Source organism: Dasypus novemcinctus, chromosome 17 (genome assembly GCF_030445035.2).
Source record: "Dasypus novemcinctus isolate mDasNov1 chromosome 17, mDasNov1.1.hap2, whole genome shotgun sequence".
In the NCBI taxonomy this organism is placed as follows: domain Eukaryota; kingdom Metazoa; phylum Chordata; class Mammalia; order Cingulata; family Dasypodidae; genus Dasypus; species Dasypus novemcinctus.
This window is the reverse complement of record NC_080689.1, coordinates 16,364,967-16,386,739: the sequence shown is the minus strand read 5'-3', so window position 1 is coordinate 16,386,739 and position 21,773 is coordinate 16,364,967. Positions and strand designations below refer to the sequence as shown.

Below are 21,773 nucleotides of genomic sequence, written 5' to 3'. Positions count from 1 at the left end.
AAGATCACACAAAGGTGAGCAGCTGGCTCTATTTTTCCATCTCTGCTTTCAAGTGCAACTTACAAAATTAATTCGTAATGCTATATAAATACAGCCACAGCAGCTACCATTTCACTCTGGTTTTTCCAACCACACATCAATCTCCTTTCTAAACACGCACATGTCTATGTTTAAAATATGATATGACAGAGGAATGGGTGGAGTTCAGGGTCTAAACTGCTGCCTCAACTATATGAGGTCCCAGGTTCAATACCCAGTACTCCCCCCCACCCCCCAAAAAAAGGCATACCAGCCTGAGTGATAGAGGGTTGGGAGAGGCACCCCAGGAGCTACAGGGAGCAGGACAGGGACCTTAAGACTAAAATATGATATGGCAATGTTTTGACTCCCCAAATGTCTTCAGAATGAGGCAAAGAACTTCATTTAGCTCTGTGTATGTTTGAGGGAGAGAGACTATACATCCAAATGTGTCATTTGCTTTAGGGAAACAAACAAAAATGTCTTCTGCCGAAGCCTATACTCCATTCACGTGACTGTGTCTACAAGGCCACTCCAGGGTGCCCACACGCTGCTCACCAGTCCAGCACTCGAGGGGGCACCTTCTCCTAACATGCCCAAGGGGGCCTTATGGGTTACTGGTGGCCCTGCTCAAAGAATCCTTTCTTGGCTTCCTTTATTCTATCTAAGACCGCATCTTAAAGACATTTAAAACGCCTGAAGATTTCTCTCCTCCCCAGCTTCTCTTCCCTCTGCCACTTGGCCAGTGACCACCCACTTCTCAGAACTCCCAGGCCGGCATTTCCCTCACATTCCATCTCCAAAAACACGAAGCCCTTGTTCCTTCCCCTCCTGGGTACTGCCTCTGACCCCTACAAGCTGGCTACTTTCCTCTTTCCCAGGGCTCCACTACTCCCTCTCCATTCAAATCCAAGATCGTAGAGAAAGGAAGTGGACCTCACGGCTGAGAGGTGGGACTAACCAGCGCCAAGAACAAGAACTTTGGCCTTACACATACCTGGGTTCAAATCTCTGCTCCAGCTCTTACAGCCTGGGTGGAATTGGGCAGGTTATTTAGGTTCTATGAGTCTTATTTCCTCAGCCTCAAGGTTATGGATGATGAGAATGTAAATTAAAATGAGATGATATATGCAGAGTGCATGCTAAACATCTGCATTCCCCCTACACACAACACCCACAAATCCACAATAAATTCACTCTCCCTTCTCAGGCTAAGCTTGGAGCCACAAGACTGGAATTACCCTTGGTCATTGGGCCTGTGCTGCTGTACCAGGTGTAATCCAGTTCTGTACATTAGTCGTTTGGGGTTAAAAATAGCACAGACAGCTAACTGAGCCCGGTTAAAAGAATATCCAAGTTAATTTTAGCATCAGGGCATTCAGGAGAATATAAACTTCCTGATGCCAAGAACCATGTGGGGCCAACACGGCTCCTGCCTTACACTGTATCAAACACCAATAAGCAAACAAGCAAATATTATTCCCTTATATGCACAAAACCTTAGCCCTGTGAAGGTATTACTACTAATAACTATTTACCTTATTGAAAATGATGACACTTAGCACTTTTAGAACCATTATCCAATTTGATCCTTAAAGCAGCCCCTGTGATGCAGCTATTACCTGTCTCCAGTTTTCAGATGAAGAAGCTGCAGCTCACAGATGAAGACAGCTTGCCCAAGGTTCCACAGCTAGCAGGTGGCAGAGCCAGAATCAAAATCTAAGTTCCTACCCAAAATCTGCACTTCTAAGTCAATGCTACACTATTGCTTCCCACGGAGTAAATCAAGGTTAAACATTACACTTTCAACAGAGTCAGAGCTAAAACCCTGAGCTGCTCACCCCTGCCATTTGGGGCTATTTCACCATATCACCTCGGTACCTACTGATCCAGCATCAAACTGAGTGAAGGCCCAGAGACATCTTAGCACCCTGTCTTCCAAGGCTCCTATCTGACCCTAACCTGGGGAGTCAGTCTGGTTTATAAATCAGCCTGCAGGCTGCCCTTCCCTATTCTCACCTCACTGCAATACTGCCTGGACCAGCTCTGCCTGAATTCTGCTACTGCCTCCCTGACGAAGTTGTCAGCTGGTGGGATTTCATTTGTAATTAGGCAGAGAGAGAGCAGCAGGCTGGAAGCAGGGAGCCCCTGAGCCCAAGGAACAGCACTTGGAGCCATCTGCGGGTCCACTTTTTGCTGAACGGGGGAACCATCTGTTTTGATGCATTTGTTTTAAACCCAAAATGTCATCGGGCCCTTCTTCATGGACAAGTTCTAGTCTTACCATAAAGGAATATCAGAGGGTGCTTTGAGCCCAGTGACTGACCAGGGGAGTACCGAGAACCAAAGAAGAAAGATCTAGCCACTGGCAGAAGAGAAGGACGTTTGTAATGAAGGAAAAAAGAAACAATGAAATCGGTATTCAGTATCTTAACCGCTGCAGACCGCTTAGCTCTCATTCATAGCTGAAAATTATCCCAGTGTATTTTATGCATGATTGTTCATGCTAATAAAAAATTAATTAATTTTTAAAATGATTCCAAAAACAATGCCACATCTGATGGTTGGATTCCCAAACTGGCCCCCAAAGCCTACTTAATATTCAACATAGCCAAAACACAGTGCTTGATGTTTAGAGCTGGAAGGGAACTGGAAGGTCACATGTGCAGGCTGTAGCAGACAGACTTATGAAACAGCAAAAGTAGAATCTGATATTGTCGCATTACCAGCTATGAAAATGGAAAAACCAGAAGATTAACTAATTGTTTTGCTCTTCCTCTGTTTCATCCATGTGGCATTTAAAGGGAAGAACTTTTAGCAGGGAGAGAATGATATGGCCAACACAGGTCTCCACACCCTTACACTGGTGGCAGGGGAACACCATTCAGTCCAATTTCATTTCAAAAGTTAGGAATTTTTCCCTCTGGCACGGGCATTAGCCACACCACTCTCAAGCTGGTGTCTTGGAAGATTCTTCATTTTGGTTCACCAACAAAATTGTAAAGCTCAGGAAAGGGGATAGCAAGATTTTCCCAAGGTTACTGAACAAAAGATGAAGAGAAAAGAAGGGGAGGAATTTGGATGAGAGGACACATTGGTTGCATTGAGAAGGAAATGGAAGCTTACTACTGAGCTGTGAGCAGTGAGAAAAGCAAGCACAGGCAGAGATAACATAACAGAGAGGGGCTTGGGTGAAATGGGAAAGTGAGAGGCGGTTTAATCTGCTGCCCTTTAATGTATGAGCAACATAAACGTTTATTTCTAGGAATATAAGGTGTGCCTATACAGAGCCCCTTAACAGGACAGCATTCAGCTCCTGGACATAAAGGCAAATATAAAGTTTCTTTACATTACATTATCATAAACGGAGTGATATTACGGAGTGGTTTTAAAAGGAGGTGCTTTGTAATGGACCTCCTTCCATTTCATACATAAAAGAGCAACAACCTCGTCAAGGGTGACACCAAGGATGTGGCCAGTCTGGACGCTGCCATCAACCAGACCAGGGGAGGGAGTGTCCACTCCTTCCCGTGAGACTGTGTTCTTAACTACACAAGGCCCTGGGGCTGGAGGGCCTGGTGAGGTATCACAGGCTGGGGGGCAAATTATGGTATGATCCTAGAAAGAATTGCTTTGTAATGGTAAAGGTTTTACACATGAAACCACAGCAACCTGATGGTGGGTTTTAAAAAAAAAGGTAGGTACATGGTGTGGATGGGGAAGCACCTGACTAGGGGGTGGGAGTGGGGGGGTGGGGTTCCAAGACCCAGGTTCTAATCCTGTTTCTGCTACAGACTCACTGAATAACCTTTGGCAAGTCCCTTAATTTTAGGCCCCAACTTCCTTGCAGCTAAAGGAAGGGAAGAGAGCCAAAGGGACCTCAGTATCCACCTGGCTCCAACACCAACATAGTGCTAGTGGGACGGACAGACTGGGGTGGTCACAGGAAGCCCCACAGCCAAGAACTAGACAAACCATAGCTTCAAATGGGACGTACAGTGTGCACACCCATGCATACATGCACACCCAGATAGGTCTGAATTACTCCCTCAAACTTGATCATGGAAAAAAAAATTTAACAGTCACAAGAGCCTCTTAGTTCAAGAGAACTTTTCTTGTCCTAGAATGCAAGGTCAGGAATTCTTTTTTAAGCTTGAGAGAATACTTGTGTGTATTGCTCTTTATTGGACATATTTATCAAGATGAAGCGACACTTTAAAAAGTGAGTAGTAAATATTATGAAAAAAGAAAACATCATTGGGAAGTGAAGCTATAGTGCAATGCCTGAAGGCGCTTCGGGTCCAAAATAATGCTGCCAAGCAGAAGTGTTCTCCTTGTGGGTTTTGTCACCCAATCAACTCCTACAAATCTTCAAGTTGTTTCCCTTCAGGGTCTAAAGCCCTGACTCATGGAAAGTCAGAACAGCACACTTCCTCAAAGTAGCAATCTCATAGGAAGTTTGGGTTTAGTCTTACATGACACACTGAGATACTGTTGTAAAAATAATAATTGTTAGTAAAGATACACAAAGCTTAAGAGTTTTAGGCCTATCAAAGAACATATCCAAAATAGTCCTGTGAGATTTAAAAAGGGAAAGCAACAGATTCTTCAAAACAAGAATTAAAAATAATTACAATAAAAATGTCTTATTTTTATTTGGCACACACATATGTGTTATGTCATTTGAAAAAGGTGGAAGGAAAAAGAAAGGGGAAGGGAAAAAAAGGAAGAGATTCTTCCCATTTTCCCTAACTTTAGCCTGTGAATGAGATAAAGTACCATTACTTGTTTTCAAAACTATTTAAGAACTAAAATGGCCAAGCTCTCAAACATACCTGAATAGCACTCTCCATCCCGCCGCCCCCCCCCAAAATGTTGAACCTTTTTCTTGGACATGAAGTATAATATTGCTTATCAGTAGTACTTTACTGGGAATTTTCCTTTTCGTCTTTTTAGGAGTAAGGGGGCAAACATTAACCTAAGTCTGAACCACACCGTTTTGTAAGTCTTCACTAGATCCTGGCTGGCAGCTAGACAATAATTGCCTGCATTTTGCAAATGAACAAATGAGGCCACAAAAGGGGAAGGCACTTGCCCGGGGTCATCCAGCAAGTCAACAGCAAAGACAGGGCATGAAGCCAGCTTGCCTGGAAACAAGTCTCAGAGATTAATTTATCTGTCCGGCCACACTGTCTCTCCAGCACAATGAAAGAGTGTGTGTGTGTGTGTGCACTTACAGCACACTGGTTCCTCCTCAAAATTTATTGTAGTGTCACTTATTGTCTTCTCAGTGCCTTCAAGGCCAGGGATATTTGGGAGAGGCAAGGCACAACTGAGATTGGCCAAAAAAAAAGAGGATTAAGAGGAAAAAAAAAAAAAAAAAGAAAAGAGCTCAGCACACCCTCAGTCCACACTCTGGAGCAATCCTTCACCTCAGGGCCCATGCCACAGTTAAATAAGACTTAACACCAAAAAGCTCACCTGCAGTTTGTCTTCACATTTTCCAGCCCAAGCCCTAACTTAGCAACCTAACCTTGAACATTCCTAGGCTCAAATGAAAGAAAGAGGATGCCTTGCCGCTGCTCTCTGTACCCCAGGGCTCCCTGCATGGCCCCCAGGTCCAGGGTGAAGGAGGGACACAGCTGTCCCCCTTCTGCAGCCCCAGCACTTCAAGTGAGGACTCAACTCTGAGCTTGAGGTACATCCAAAGAGGCGGCTGGCTGGTGCCTGGCCATGTCCAGGTGGCTACCCATCCTCACTGACATAACCCCTGAGCACTTGCGGGGCCCTCCAAAGGTTCAAATAATACACAGGCCCCACATGGGATTAGAGACAGCAGATGCTCTAGCCTTCGTACTAATCCTCAGCTGAGCCCTGGGGTTTTTGCTCGCTTGTTTAAAGTGTAGAATAAAAGAAAGAAATGGGGGAGAGGAGGAGGGGGGAGGGAGAGAATGGCCAATCAAACTCCTTCTTTCTAAATCAGGCTCCTCTGAGTCCGTGTCCAGAAATCCCTTGCATGTACACCAGATGTAAAGCTGAACCTGTTGACCTGCCAGCTGTGCAGGGCTCCTGGCAGTTCAATGCCTTTCCTGGCCATCCTGTACTACACCATTCTGGAAAGCGAGCAGTATTCTTTGTTTAACACACCACTGGAATCCTTCCTTGAGTAAACAGCTGCTGAGGCTGAGGCTGGCTATGCTAGACCTGAACTGAAAGTCCCCAGTCGATTTCTGCCCCCTGAACTTGGAAACCTGTCACATTCCTCCATCAGCCCTGGCCTTACCCTGCCCCCACTGCTAAGAAAGCCCAGCATTCCTCACCAGCTACAACGGACGCGTCCGTTTAGCCACGGAATCTTGGCTCAACGGAACTTCAGAAAACTGAATATAACAGAATGATCTTTGAAGAGAGGTCGTGTTGTGGGTTTTCATTGGCCCTCCACAGTGAAGCCACTCTTTGGACAATTCGGGTAGAATAGTGTTGAATTTCTCAGTATGAAAGTGACAGCAGACGTCAACCACATAAACAGAGAAATCCTTCTCATGCGTAGACTACTACTCAAAGCTAAAGTGCTGCCACATCCTATTGCCAGTGCTTCTAAGCCAAATATCAAAACAGTGTCTCAGCGATGATACTTAAACCAAAATAAAGCAGACAGGAAACAACATGATGATTTAGGGTAGCTGGAATTCCTCAGACAGCATCAAATATCATCAACAACTGATACTTAAATAGTCACTGGGTGCCTGGCTATGTTCCCCTCACTGCATTTTTTTTTTCCATATGGGAATTGATTGAGATGTGAAGCTCAGTTCAGAGGGTGAAAAGGATCCTGAGGCCAGGGTAACACTTTAGGTTCCCAAAGCCCTCTGCCAAAATCTACCATCCTCTCTCCCAACATGTACATTCATGACATTAATACGTCATAGTCATTGCAGGCACATATCTTTCTTGTGGGGGTAAAAGAAAGGGGGGGAAACCACCCTTATCATTTTCCCAAAATAAAACAGAACTGGGGGGCGGGGGAGCAAATCTCTGCTGATGGGCTCGGCAAAGTTGAGATGCAATCCCTTCAGATACAACGGTCCTTCGCCAACTCCATCCACTGAACCCACCTGAGAAACTGCATTTCCTTTCTCTGGGGAGACCCAGTGAAATCTAGCCCTTTTGGCCGAGGGAGGAAAGCCGCAGCCGGCCCCAGTGAGCGCGGCCTAAAGGGCAGGCCCGGCATGCCCAGGCTCCTGGCGTCCGGTTCTCAATGAAACCGAGGGCAGCGCCGGGAGGCGACCTGGCAGCCCCCGCGACTCCGCGCCCCGCGGGCGCCCTCGCCAGAGCGCCCTCTATCACTGCGCGCGCACACACACACGCACACACGCACACACACACACACACACACACACACACACAAGACTCGCCCGGCTCTGGGAACGAAGACCCAGACAGGCCCGGAGCAGGGAAACGCCCCCTCCGGGACCGGAACGGATGCGCTCCGCGGCCAGCGGCCAGCGGCCCGCCCGCGCCGCGCGCCCCTCGCCGACAGCCAGGCGGGTTTGGAAGCGCCACCGCATTCCCCCCGGAAAGGAAGTTTCTCCGCGCAGCCGCCAAGAGGAGAAGCGGGGACTCGGCGGGGGGCGGTTGGGGCAGCAGAACTACACGCGCCCCAACAGAATCCCCCACACATTCAGGCGCGCACACACCCGCACTCGGGACAGGACTCGCGCCCGACCCGACCGCCCTCCCCGCGGGGCAGGCCCACCTCCTCCCCGCGCGCCGCTGGGAACCCGGGGCCGTTCCGAGCGCAGAGGCAGCGCGGGGAGCTCCGTCCTCCCGGAGCCGCTGGGCCCGCGCTCGTCCCAGCCCCCCGGAGGAGGCCGATGGGGAGAAGGGGCCGAGGCGACCAGCTCAGCCCGGGCATCCCAGGGAGGGCGCGTCAAGTGCGCGCGATTCCGGGCACCGCGCGGTCGCCCCGAGGGTGCCTCCGCCGCGGACCCTCCGGCCAGGAGCCCGCCCTCCCACACCGAGCGGCCCCGCAGGCCCCGCGGGAGGCACTCGGGCCGCGGCGGGGAGGAGGAGGGGGAGAGGCCGGCGGCGGCGGGGGCTGGGTGGCGGGGCTGGAGGGGCGCCTGCCCGCGCCGACTTCGCCAAGAGCCCACCCCCTGGGCAGCGGCCCGGCTCGGGGGCCCGCGCTGCTGTCCGCGGCCCGGGGCAACGCGTACCGATTTTGATCTTCACGCTCTGGAAGACCCGGAGCCCCTCTTCTTCCACCGCCATGCTGGTCGCCGGCTGCGGGTCCGTGTGTCCGTCTGCGCGCCCGCCCGCCTGTCGGTCCGGCCCGAGAGGTCCACTGGGACTCGCTCTGGAAGTTCACCCGGCGTGCAGAGGCCCCCGCCGTGGCACACGGAGCAGCGCACGGCCGGCGGCGGGGTGCGCGGAAGGCGGCGGCTGGAGCCCAGGCGAGGCGGCGGCGGCGGCGGCAGCTGCAGGGGTACCGCGCGCTCTGCGTAGCCCGGGTCCCCGCGCGCCTCATTCGGTTTGCAAGAGGCGACAGCGGCCCAGGCGCCGGCCCACGCGCCCCGCCCATTGGCCGAGTGCTGGGGGGCGGGGCTACGAGACTCCGCCCACATCCCGGTCCCGCCTTCCCATTGGCCGAGGCCCGGAGAAGGGCGGGCTCGGTTTCTGGAAGGCGGTTCGCCCGAGACCCGCCCTGCCGGCTGAGCTGCTGCTGAGGTCCCCGCGCGGGCTGCGGCGGAGCCCCCCGGGCCGAGGCGGGGCGGCTCGCGGGCCGGAGGACACCGCCCCCGGCTGGTTAGGGTAAGGGGGGCCCAGAGACGGTTGCCCTCAAGGAGCAGTCGCGCGCCCCTCGCCAGCCCGCGGCCTCGGCCTCCATGTCCTGCCCCCCTCGGCGCCGACCGGCTCGCAGGCGCCGCCGCATCCCCAGGGTGGAGGCAGCCGCCGCGGTAGCTTCTGCTCGAGCCGAGCCCTGGTTCTCCACCCGTGGAGTGAATCCCTCGGGTGGGGCCGTCCGGCTGCGCGCGGCCCGGTGCGTCCCCAACCCTGTGACGCGCCCCCACGCGCTGGATGCCGCTCGAGTGAAACCGGGCGCTGCAAAGTGGACGTGTAGGCGGAGGCCAGGGCCGCAGGCAAGGGCGGGGACCCCCGCGCGTGCGCTCCCTCTTCCCCGGGGAGCCCCCACCGATCCCGCCTGAGCGCCCCAAGGAGCTTCAGGAACGGCGCACTTGGCGTCCGCCCCGCAGGGCTTAGGGTTGTGGACCCGCGCGACTAGGGCCACAGTCGGCCCGTTGGCCCAGCGCAGTGGTTAGGTGGGCAGCCGACGCTACTGGGGTCCAGAATAGACAAGTGGGGTTCTCTGAGGTGTGACCTGTGGCTGCTGTTTGTTTATAATTATGAGGCTCTTTATTAACAACTTGTTTTTGAAAAACTGGCACAAGCACATAGTTTTAAGAAATTCAAATTTAAGGTTCCATTGTTCATAATCCCACTTACGACCCATTTACAAATCTTAATTTTTTTAAAAAAGTATTTTTTTTAAAGCACAGGAACGAAAACCTCATCAGGAAATTTTTCTTGAGTTTCATCTGGAGAATTAGAAAATCGACCTTTGATTCTGACTCCACCAACGAAAGGTAGTAACCGCTAGAGTCTTTTGCCATCTTTCCTTGATCTATGGACGCAGGGGGAATGACACTGGTTCTACCTTATGCATTTCCATCCTTTAAAAAACTTTGATACACAGGAGTAGTGGAAGGAGTGTGGAATCTGCTCTTCCATGTCTCTGGAACCCCAGACAAGTTTCTTCAGTGTGTTGAGTCTCTGTTTCTTTATCTGTAAAGTGGAAATAATCAGACATACTTCATTGTGTCCTTAGCTTTACCTGGACCATTCTCCTGGCACAAAGTGCACAAAATAAATGTGAATGTCCTCCTTCTACCCATGTGGTGAAATATAATACTTTACATTTTTCTTAGCATGTACAATTGATCCATCTCTATTTGGAATTTAATGAATTTTGAGTCCAGCATGTTTTGGTGTTTCATATCTGATTTTCATACATTATATACATCACTTGGTTGGGATGATCTGACACTGACCCCATGAAATTGATATTACAGATGAGGAAATTGAAGCCAAATAATTTGCCACAAATCCCACCATATTTAGAGACTCTGGCTCTGCATCAGCTTACTCCTAACAGCAATATTTAAACCTGCCTTTCCCTTCTTCCCACATCCAAAATCCATTTCACTTCCTCTTTCTTCTTCCCTCTTTCCGGTGCCTTGCTTCTAATGTGTTGTTCTTTGTAAAATTGCTTCCCCTGCCTTCATCTCTCAATTATCTCTAATTTTAGTCTCCCCTTTCCATTTCCTGTCTCTTTCCTCCCTCCATTCTCCCTTATATCCCTTGGCACTTTCCGACTTTGAAGGATGAAAGCCCTGCTGTTAAAGACATGTAAGTTTCTGCCGAAGAAGATCCAGAGATGATCAGCTGCAGATTAGACTGGAGAAGCTGGAATTGACCTCATAGGTATGGAAGAAAAGCCCTTCGAGTCGAGTCCCAAGAAGCAAGATAATCCTGTGATGTCCCTGGTTAAGCCTTTGACAGCTCCTTCTTCCTCTCTGCTTAAATTCCCTACCTTGACCTTCAAGGCCCAGCTCCTCCAGTCACTCTTCCCTGACACTGGCCTCTAGTCACACTGGCCTCCTAGTTGTCACCCCGACATACCACATGCACTCCTGCCTCAGAAGCTTTGCACTTGCTGGTTTTTAGACACCTCCCCAGATAGCTTCAAGTTTGCTTCCTTAATTCATTTAAATATCTGTTCTAATGCCACCTTCTCGTTGACTTCCTTTCTAACCATCTTCCCCTCCTCTCCACCTCCCACCCCCACTTTATCTTCATAACACCTAACACTATGGATGCACACACACACACATCCTATAAACACTACAATACAGCTATGGAACTGGTTTGTTGTTGTTGCTCACTGCCTTGTCCTCGCAAACTAAGACAATGCTTAGGTGTGTGTGGAAAGAATTAATGACCGGTCTTTACCCTGACTACTTTTTGCCTCTAGCCACACAGGCATCCTTCTTTCCCTGTCCTTAATCATTTGCTGGAGCTTACCACCTCAGGGTTTCAGGCATGGGGTTTACTGAGAGTTTGAATGGAGGTTAAGCCAAGCTCCCCCTCGGTACAAACCCCAGTTTTGCTGTGTACTAATCCTAGGACCTTGTTAGGTACTGCAGTGAAAGCTGCATGTGCTCTCCAGATCCCCTCCTTTAAGACCAAGGGTTTCGTAATTAGCACTATACTTGACAAATGTATGTCCCACAGATGTATATCTTTCATCAGTCCATTTGCCAGTTGGGCCGTGAATCTCAACAGAGTTGCAACACCTACTCTCCAGTTTATTGGACTCACTGAGGACAACTAACAAGGAGAAGATGATGGACAACGCCCATCCCGAGGAACAGAGAGTGTCTGCAAGTGCAAGCAAGATTGTCCCATCCATCTGCCCCATGGGATCTAAGCCCCGTCTCAATTAGAAGCAGAGTGGGCATCACCATCCCAAAATCCTCAAGATTGGGAAATGAGCAATGAATTAAAGTAGACTTAGGATATGTGCTGCCAAAGTGAGCACTAAAGTAGACTTATTATTCTAGCAATGAAAGAACTCTTACTGATATAAAGGCAGTGGCCTCCAGAAGTTTTGAGAGATGCGAAAAGGAAGAACAGGTGTAATATGGAAGCATTTTCGGGACATTGGATTTGTCCTGCATGACATTGCCATGAGGGATACAGGCCATTGTATTTTGTCAGAACTTACAAAATTGTGCGGGACACAGTGTAAACTATGATGTGAACTCTAGTCCATGTTTAGTAGCAATGCTTCTGTGTTCATCAGTTGTAACAAATGTACCACACTAATAAAGGATGTTGTTAATGTGGGAACGTGTGGGAGGGGAAGGGAGTGGGGCATATGGGAATCCCTTATTTTTTTTAATGTAACATTTATGTAATCTTAAGCCACTTAAAAAATTTTTTTAATTATTAAAAAAAAAAGACCTAGGGTTTGCCTCAATTTGGGACAATGCTGAAAAGCAAACCCAACTCCTGAGCTTCTCATAGGATCACTAAGGGCTTTGCTACAACTACATTGTTTGGTAAGTGTCCTCTCTACTCAATTCTTCTTCCCTCAGATCCTTAGGGGTGTTCTTTCTGAGAACACTCCCCAGTTAAGTCCTGCACACAAATCTCTGCTTCAGAATCTGTTTCCAAGGGAACCCAGCAAAAGACTGTAGGGGCCAGAAGTGGTTCTAGAAAGCAGACTCTAAAATGGGATTTCAAAGCTGGATGACTCACTGGCCACCTGGCAGTGAGGGCCCTTCACTGGTGGCAGGTGGATAGCCTCTCTCATGCTGTAGCAGTGTTTTGACTAAAACTTTCACCACTGGTGAATTGGAATGGGATATCTGGATACGATATCTGGAAAGGAATACACTGGCAGGAGTACTATCTCAGGCATTTAAGAGAAAAGTAGTAATTTTATGGCCTATGGAATTGGGTGTCTCTTGGTAAGTGCTATCATATTGGGGAAAGATAATGAAAAGCTATTGGTGATTAATCATCAGTTTAAGAAAAAGAGTGACAAAAAGAGGGCCTCCCTTGTAGCATATAAAGGCAAGCTCATTTTTGCATCCAGAGGATCAGAAAAGCTGTGGATCAATGTCAGAACTTAATTTTGAGGATATCAGAACTCCAGGGAAGGTTAAATACTCAATCCAAAGAAGATCGCTGTACTGAGGTCAGGACCCTAGTTGGAAAAAAGTGAGACCCTAAGACTTGGAATGTGGTTATCTGGATCAAATAAATGCCCTCGAAAATCTTGAACCTTAGATTCCCCTAAATCTCCTGGGCACGAAAACGTCTCCCACTTCTCCCTGCTAAATGCAAATGCAATCTCTGTGCTTGAAAATGATGCAGACATCTCTGACTTGCAAAACAATATGTACACTCCCATGAACTATCTCCACCTTCCCTCCTGTCCACCAGACCAACATAACCCAGCTGGGAAAGTGCTGAGCCTGATAAGGGAGGAAGGAGACTATCTGCCAAAGGAGCTCTAGCTCCTAGCAAACTTGTACTGGCAGGAGCTGCAAGAGTGCATTCAAAGGGATGCTGATGCAAAATACCAGAAATCTGTTGGCTTTTTTAAAGGGCATTTATTTGGAGTAGAAGCTTACAGTTACCAGGCCATAAAGCATTAAGTTATTTCCCTCACCAAAGTCTGTTGCCAGGTGTTAGAGCAAGATGGCTGTCAACAACTGCCAGGCTTCAGACTTCCTCTTTCTCCTAAAGCTCTGTTTGCCCAGCTTCTTCCAATATTAGCTGTAGGCTGGGATAAGTCTCATCTCCCAGGACTCATTTCTCTCTGTGCTCAGCTGCTCTGCTCTTTCCTCAAGGCCAGTTGTAAATTATCAGGTGAATGGCTTGTTTCTCTTCCCAGGTCCTCTGCCCTGTCTAGTGGAACCTTCTCTCTTTCCTCACGTATCTGCTTCTCTGTGTGTTTACTTCCCTGGACTCCAGCATTAAACCTCCAACTTTCTCCTCTGCCATGTCATTTCCTCTGTGAGTCCCCACCCACCAAAGGGACAGAGACTCAACGTCCTACTGATGTGACCCAATCAAAGCCTTAATCATTATTTAACCAAGTAAAAGTGAAACCTCTGGATCCAATCCAAATCTAATATGCCCAGAGAAACAGACCAGTTCACAAACATAATCCAATATCTATTTTTGGATTTCATAAACAATATCAAACTGCAACAGAGAGTAAATGCAGAAATGGAATCAGAAAATTGTGAATTAAAGGGGGAGGCAGAACATAAAGTTAGATCCTGTTAGAGTTTATCATTGTAGGAGCAGTCAACCATGAACAAGGATCTAACACACCCTCCAGTTACTCCAGGAAATGATGCTAACATGCCACTAGAATGGCCCATGGAAGCTTGTCCAAAGCAGTGCCCCACACAAAGTGAAATAGAAACACCGAAATTGTCATGACAGACAGCAGAGGAAGGGGTCAAAATGCTCACAGAAGTGGGCACACTACAAGGTACATGACATATGGCTAGAAAATCCAGCGACTGACTAGGTTTCATGGGAAATCCCAGAGAACACTCCATTTATGAAAGTGAAGAGGAATGTGCTGGAGAGACGGACACACATATCCTTCAGATGCTCAGTGGTGACTGTCATCTGTAGAACAGAAATGAAGGCAGGACTGGGCTGTAGCAATGAGGATGAAATAATAGAGGCCAGGTGATAATGCTTAACCGGCAAATGCAAGGTGGATGCAATTAATGAAATTAGCAGTAGGACTGGTGTGATGGCCAGGGGGTGTTGATCTGCAAAGAGCTATAGAAATGGTTAATTGAACAAGATGCTTCTAGGGACAAGATAGATAGCCAGTGAGAGTACTGCTCGATATATATACAATCAAAAGAAATTAAAGATGGATGATGATCAGGATGCTGAAGGAAGTCGTTCCAATAGAAAATCCTAATCCATTGTCCAGTTTCCAGACATGAGCCAATTCTCATATCCAGAATCCACTGACTGAAGGAGAAACTGAGTATGGAAGGAAAGACCCTGCTACAAGTGTATATGGTAATGTACTCTTCCCCCAAAGTAGCCTATGGCCATTTACTCAGGTAATTTTACACCAGGGAAGAGAAATATTCAGATATTTTGAGGACTGTTGTGTACAGGATTTGAGGTGACATTAAAACCCAAGGATCTGAGGTGTCAGTATGGCCTCTGTTAGAGTGGAGACTTGTAAAATCCAGATAATCAATGGAGTCCAGACCCATGAGTGACTCACAGTGGGTCCACAGATCCATGGACTCACCAAGGATCATTTCCTCTCTTGCTAAATGTATGCTAGGTATAGACTTATTTGACAGTTGTCAGAAAACCCATATTGATTCCTTAGCCTATGGGTTAAGAGCCATCACAGTGAGGAAGGTCAAGTGGATCTGCTTGTCATTTCCAACATGGAAAATTAGAAACAATAATGCATCCTGGGGGGAATATAAATTTTTTCAGGAAAGTTGAAAGTTTACAGAAAAATCATTACATCAAATACAGGGTCCTCAGGGAGGTGGATTTGGGTCAACTGATAGAGCATCTACCTACCATATGGAGGGTACAGGGTTTGACACCCAGGGCCTCCTGACCCATGTGGTGAACTGGCCCACATGCAGTGCTGATACACGCAAGAGTGCTGTGCCATGCAGAGTTGTCCCCTGCGTAGGGGAGCCCCATGCGCAAGGAGTGCGCCCCACAAGGAGAACCACCCCATGTGAAAAAAGAAAAAGTGCATCCTGCCCAGGAGTGGCACCGCACACACGGAGCGCTGATGCAGCAAGATGACACAACAAGAAGACACAGATTCCTGATGCTGCTGAGAATAATGCAAGCAGACAAGGAAGAACACATGGTGAATGGACACAGAGAGCAGACAATGGAGGGGGGGATGGAAGAGAGAGAAATGCATAAAAAAATTTTTTTAATTAAAAAAAACTTAAAAAAAGAAATACAGGTTTCCCATATACTAGCCTGGTTTTTTTAAAGATTTATTTTTATTATTTATTTGTCTCCCCTCCCCTCCCTTCTCTCCCCCGCCACTCCGCTCCAATTGTCTGTTCTCTGTGTCTATTTGCTGTGTGTTCCTCTGTGTCCACTTCTATTCTTGTCAGCAGCACCGGCAATCTGTGTCTCTCTTTGTTGTGTCATCTCACTATGTCAGCTCTCTGTGTGTGCAGCCGCCACTCCTGGGCAGGCTGAACTTTCTTTTGCACTGGGTGACTCTCCTTACAGGGCGCACTCCCTGCGCAGCATGGCACCCCCTGCGCACATCAGCATTATGTGTGGTCCAACTCCACACGGGCCAAGGAGGCCCAGGATCCGAACCGTGGACCTCCTATGCAGTAGGTGGACACTCCATCCGTTGAGCCAAGTCCGCTTCCCTATTCTAGCCTATTATTAACACTTTGCATTAGGATGGTACATTTGTTACAACTGATATGAAAGCACATTTTAATATTTGTTACTATACTCCTTGGTTCAACTTAGTGTTCCTGTTGTGTTTTACAGTCTCATGAAATTTTTAAAAATTTCACCCAACCTGTGTTCTGGTAACCTGTACTCTAGATTCTTACTCAACAAGTTTGCTAATTCTAAATAATTCATATCAGTGAGATCATGCAAGATTTGTCCTTTTATGTCTACTTTATTTCACTCAACATGGTGTCTTCAGGGCTTATCCATGTTGTTGCATGTGTCAGAACCTGATTCCTTTTTATGGCTGATTAATAGTCCATTGTGTGCATAAATCACATGTTTTATCCATTCACCTGCTGATGGACACTGGGCTGCTTTTATCTTTTGGCAATTTGCTGGAATGAACATCGGTGGGCAAATATCTGTTCAAGTTTCCACTTTCAGTTCTTCAGGTATATATCTGGAAGTGGGATTGGAAGTCATTTGGTAGCTCTGTACTTAACTTTCTGAGGAACTGCCAAACTGTCTTCCACAGTGGCTGCACCATTTTACATTCCCACTAACAATGAATGTTTCTGTTTCTCCATATCTTCTCCAACAGCTATAATTTTCCACCTTTTTTTTTTAATGGTAGCCATTCTAGTGTGGATGTCATTGCATTTTTTTTATCGCCCCACCCCACCCCACCCCGCCCCGTTGTCTGATCTCTGTGTCCATTGACTGTGTGTTCTTCTGTGTCTGTTTGTATTCTTATTAGGCAGCTCCGGGAACCAATCCTGGGACCTTCGGGAGTGGAAGAGAGGCGATTACTCTTTTGCGCCACCTCAGCTCTCCTGCTACATCTTATTTTCTCTCCTCTGTGTCTCTTGTTGTGTCATCTTGCTGCGCCAGCTCTCCACGTCTGCCAGCAGTCCTGCACAAGGCAGCTTTTTCCAGTGCGAGGCAGCATTCCCGTGCAGGACAGCTCTCCTACACAGGCCACATTCCCGCATGGGCCAGCTCCCCGAATGGGCCAGCTTACCGTCACCAGGAGGCCCTAGGCATTGAACCCTGGACCTCCTATATGGTAGACAGGAGCCCAATTGGTTGAGCCACATCTGTTTCCTTCATTGCAGTTTTGATTTGCATTTCCCTGATGGATAGTGATGCTGAGCATCTTTTCATATGCTTTTCAGCCATTTAGATATCCTCTTTGTAGAAATGTCTAATCAAGTCTTTAGCTCATTTTAAAATTGGTTGCTTGTCTTTTTACTGTTGGGTTTGGGGTTTCTTTATATATCTGGATGTTAAGCCCTTATCAGATATGTGGTCTCCAAATATTTTCTCCCATTTTGTAGGCGGTTCTTTGACTTTCATGATAAAGTCCTTTTGATGCACAAAAGTTTTTTATTTTGCTGAGGTCTTATTTATCTTTTTTTTTTTTCTTTTGTTGCTTATGCTTTGAGTGTAGCACAAGGTTCTGAAGATGCCGCCCTACATTTTCTTCTAGGAGTTTATAGTCCTGGCTCTTATAGTTAGGTCTTTGATTCATTTGGAGTTGATTTTTATATATGGTATGAAGTATGGCGTTCACCTTCATTCTTTTGCATTTGGAGAGCTAGCTTTTCTAGCACCATTTGTTGAAGAGACTATTCTTTCTCAACTGAGTAGTCTTCTTCCCCTTGTCAAATATCAGTTGGCCATAAATGTGAGGGTTGATTTCTGAATGCTCAATTTGATTCCATTGGTCTGGGCCTGCCTTTATGCCAGTACCATTGCTGCTTTGATTACTATGCCTTTGTAATAACTTTTAAGATCAAGAAGTATGAGTCCTCCAACTTCATTTTTCTTTTTCAAGATGTGTTTGGCTATTTGGGATCCCTTACCTTTGCATATACATTTTAAGATTGGCATTTCCTTTTCTGCTAAAGGCTGTTGAAATTTTAATTGGGGTTGTGTTGAATCTGTAAGTCACTTTGGCTAGAATTGGCATCTTAACAATATTTAATCCTCCAATCCATGAACATAGAATGTCCTTCCATTTATTTTTGTCTACTTTGATTTCTTTTAGCAATACTTGGTAGTTTTTAGTGTACAAGTCCTTTATTTCCTTGGTTAGATTTATTCCTAGCTATTTGCTTCTTTCAGTTGCTATTATAAATGGAATTTTTCCTTGATTTCTTCTTCCAATTGTTTATTACTAGTGTATAGAAACTCTACTGATTTTTGCATGTTGATCTTATACCCTGCTATTTTGCTGAGTGCATTTATTACCTCTAGTAGTTTTGTTGTGAAATTTTCAGGATTTTCTATATATAGGATCATGTCATCTGCAAGTAAGGATGTCTTTTTTCCCCCCTTGCCTCATTGCTCTGGCTAGAACGTCCAATAAAATGTTCAATAACAGTAGTTACAGTGGGCATCTTTGTTTTATTCCTGATCTTAGAAAGCTGTCAGTCTTTCACCATTGAGTATGATGTTAGCTGTGGGTTTTTCATAGATGCCCTTTATCATGTTGAGGAAGTTACCTTCTATTCCTACTTTTCTAGGTATTTTTTGTTTTTGTTTTTATCAAGAAGCAATGCTGGATTTTGTCAAATGTCTTTTCTACATCAGTTGAGGTGACCATATGTGTGTTTGGCCTCATGGAATGAATTAGGAAGCATTTCCTCCTCTTCAATTTTTTGGAAGGGTTTGAGCAGGATTAGTTAATTCTTCTGTAATGTTTGGTAGGAAGCCCCTATGAATCCGTCTGGTTCTGGGCATTTCTTTGTTGGGAGGTTGTTGGTGACTGATTCAATCTCATTACTAGTTATTTGTTTGTTGAGTTCTTCTATTTCTTCTTAAATCAATGTGGGTAGTTTGTGTGTTTTTAAGAATTTGTTCATTTCATCCAGGTTATCTAATGATTGGCATTCAGTTATTCATAGAGTCCTGCATAGTCCTTTTTATTTCTGTAGGGTCAGTAGTAATGTCCCCCTTTTCATTTCTAATTTTATTTATTTGTGTCCCCTCTCTTTTTTTCTTCATTAGTCTAACTAAGGGTTTGTCAAATTTATTGCTCTTTTCAAGAAATCAAGGTTGTTGTTGTTTTATTTTGTTGATTCTCTTTATTTTTGTATTCTCTTTTTTATTTATCTCTGTTCTAATCTTCATTATTCCCTTCCTTCTGCTTGCTTTGGATTTAGTTTTCTCTTCTTTTTCTAGTTCCTCCCATTTTGAGGTTAGGTCTCTAATTTGAAATCCTTTTTCTTTTTTAACATAAAAATTTAGAGCTATAAATTTCCCTCTCGGCACTGTCTTTGCCACATCCCATAAATTTTGGTATTTTGTGTTTTCATTTTCATTTCCTTCAACATATTTTGTAATTTCCCTTGTGGTTTTCTCTTTAATCCATTGGTTGTTTAGTAGTACATTGTTGGGGGAGCAGATGTGGTTCAGGCAGTTAGATGCCCACCTCCCACATGGGAGGTCCTGGGTTCAGTTCCTAGTGCCTCCTAAGAAGACAGGTAAACAACGAGGAGACACCGAGCAAAAATAACAAGAAACATCAACAAGCAGACAACAAGGAAAACAGCAATGAGCAAGACAGCAAGCAAACAATGAGCATACAATGAGCAAAAAACAACAAACAGACAACAAGCAAAAACAAAAAACAAGCAGGGAGCAGATGTAGCTCAAGCAGTTGGATGCCTGCCTCCCAAACGGGAGGTCCAGGGTTCAGTTCCCAGTGCCTCCTAAGAAGAAACAGACAACAAGCAAAAGCAATGAACAGACAATGAACAAAAACAATGAGCAAATGAGGGATAAAAATAATAATAATACATTGCTAAATTTCTACATATTTGTGAATTTTCCATTTCTCCCTCTGTTACTGATTTATAACTTCATTCCCTTGTGATCAGAGAAGAAACAGTCCATGGTTTCAATATTTTTTAATTCACTGAGATGTGTTCTGTGACCTAAGATATGGTCTGTCCTGGAGAATGATCCATGTACACCAAAGAGGAATATGCAACCACAGGTTCTGACCCACAGTTTGAAATACTCTATTTCATTCAATTTCCCTCCATTCCCCTTTCCCATTCCACCTTTTTTTTTTCAGGTAAAGAGACCAGAAGACCAGAGAGGTCTTAAGTGAGCCAAGGTCACATGACTACTTAGTGTTCAAGCTGGGAGTATCATGTTTCTTCTGATTCTGGGTCCAATACTGTTACCACCACCAAGTTCTGCCTCTCATCTCTTAACCCCATCCTGAAGGTATGCAGCATCTTCACACAGCCTGGGCTTGTGAGGCACTTGTAGAGCCCCAGCTCAGGGCCAATTCCCACCCCAGTCCATGATGCTGACACCTGGAGGTTCTGGAAAGCAGAGGCGCTGTCCCAGGCAGGAACCTCAAGACTGGGGAATACAGATCCATCAGCACAGACACTGGGCCTCCCCGTTCAGCAGCTGGGTGTGACGTGGGTGTGATGGGAGAGGGGGAATGAGCAGCCTGAAGGTCCCACCCCAGGGGGCAGTTGTTGACCGTAGTTTTCTGATCAGCACTTGCAGGAGGTTTGGGGTGTGTGTAATCTTTGCTTTCTGTGACTGTCTGCTAACATAGTCTTGTTCTCATTATGCATCCTAATTTGCCTCCTCTCAGATTTACTCAAGGAACTTTTTGGGGTGTAGGAAACTGAAAGCGATTAAGTAAGAACATGGTCCTGTGAGCCTTCCCTCTAAAGAAAGATAATATCTGATTGGGAGATAAAACTTCATATGTGGTTATGCAGTTGCTAGAATTAATGGGTCCTTAGAGCCCTTACAAAATGTGCTTGTTTATATTTCAAAGTGGTTTTTTCTACCACCAATTTCAATTCCTTAAGAGCAACTTTAAGGGGAATTCCAAAAGAATTCAACTCATAATTCCACCTCTAGCACAAAAGCTGTTTTTGTTTCCGTATTCACTACCAACAGTCATATTTTCACATGGTGTAATTGCTGTCCTAGACAGTTAAAATCCTACACCACCCCTTCAGAAGCTATTATTTATCCTCTTCCCATAATTTAATTAAATGGACACTGAGACCCTGAGTGGGCCACCCAGCCACGGTCATTGGCGAGCCCAGGAACTCAGACTCTGCTAAATGAGAACTCTCCTTAACCTCCTTTGCTTACTTGAACGGGAAGAAAAAGGTGCCTGCAACCTTGCTTTCACACTTATCACAACTCTCTTCCCACATTCTCCAGGCACAAATAAGAGCAGGCACAATTAGCGGAAGCTGGCTATTCCTCTCAGAGCACTGCAAATTGATAATGAGATAATGGCCCCGGGGGATGGCAATCACTGATGTGCCCTAATCACATTGCATTCTCCCAGGCCATAAGGACCTTTCTTTCCCTAGTTGGCTGAAGGACTGGATAAGGGCCCAATAGTTGAGCGGCTCACAGCCTAAGCAGAAGGAAGGAGAGGCAGAGAGATGGAGAACCCCCCTCCCCAGACTGGATTCACACACCAGGGGCAACAGGAAGCCCTCAAGATCACAGCGGGATTATCTTCCTCACTTCTTGCTAAATTCTAGTTCAAAACCAGTTGCTGAACAGTCTAAGGGACTCAATCAAAAAAATAATAATTTTAGAGGAGTAAATTAACTGGCGGGATGTTACCCTGATTCTGTGATCACCTCGAAGTTATCTTTAAAATAACCATT

General features: G+C 46.3%; 1 protein-coding gene and 1 long non-coding RNA gene across 3 annotated transcripts in view; one reads left to right on the top strand and one right to left on the bottom strand.

The window, feature by feature from the left end:
• RASA3 (RAS p21 protein activator 3) overlaps positions 1-9,094 on the bottom strand; it is a 215,786-nt gene extending 206,692 nt beyond the window's left edge. Inside the window, exon 1 of one of the 2 annotated variants that reach the window (XM_058278341.1) lies at positions 8,235-9,094. In XM_058278341.1, coding sequence (XP_058134324.1) covers positions 8,235-8,289 — 55 coding nt within the window. In that variant the 5' untranslated portion in view covers positions 8,290-9,094. The remainder of the gene's footprint in view (positions 1-8,234) is intronic. The other variant, XM_058278340.1, reaches the window with a different exon arrangement.
• Positions 8,709-12,107, top strand: LOC101429241 (uncharacterized). Its single transcript, XR_187810.5, has 4 exons — positions 8,709-8,829; positions 9,571-9,662; positions 10,460-10,560; positions 11,371-12,107. It is a non-coding gene; the product is annotated as an uncharacterized lncRNA (long non-coding RNA).
• Positions 12,108-21,773: the final 9,666 nt, after the last annotated feature.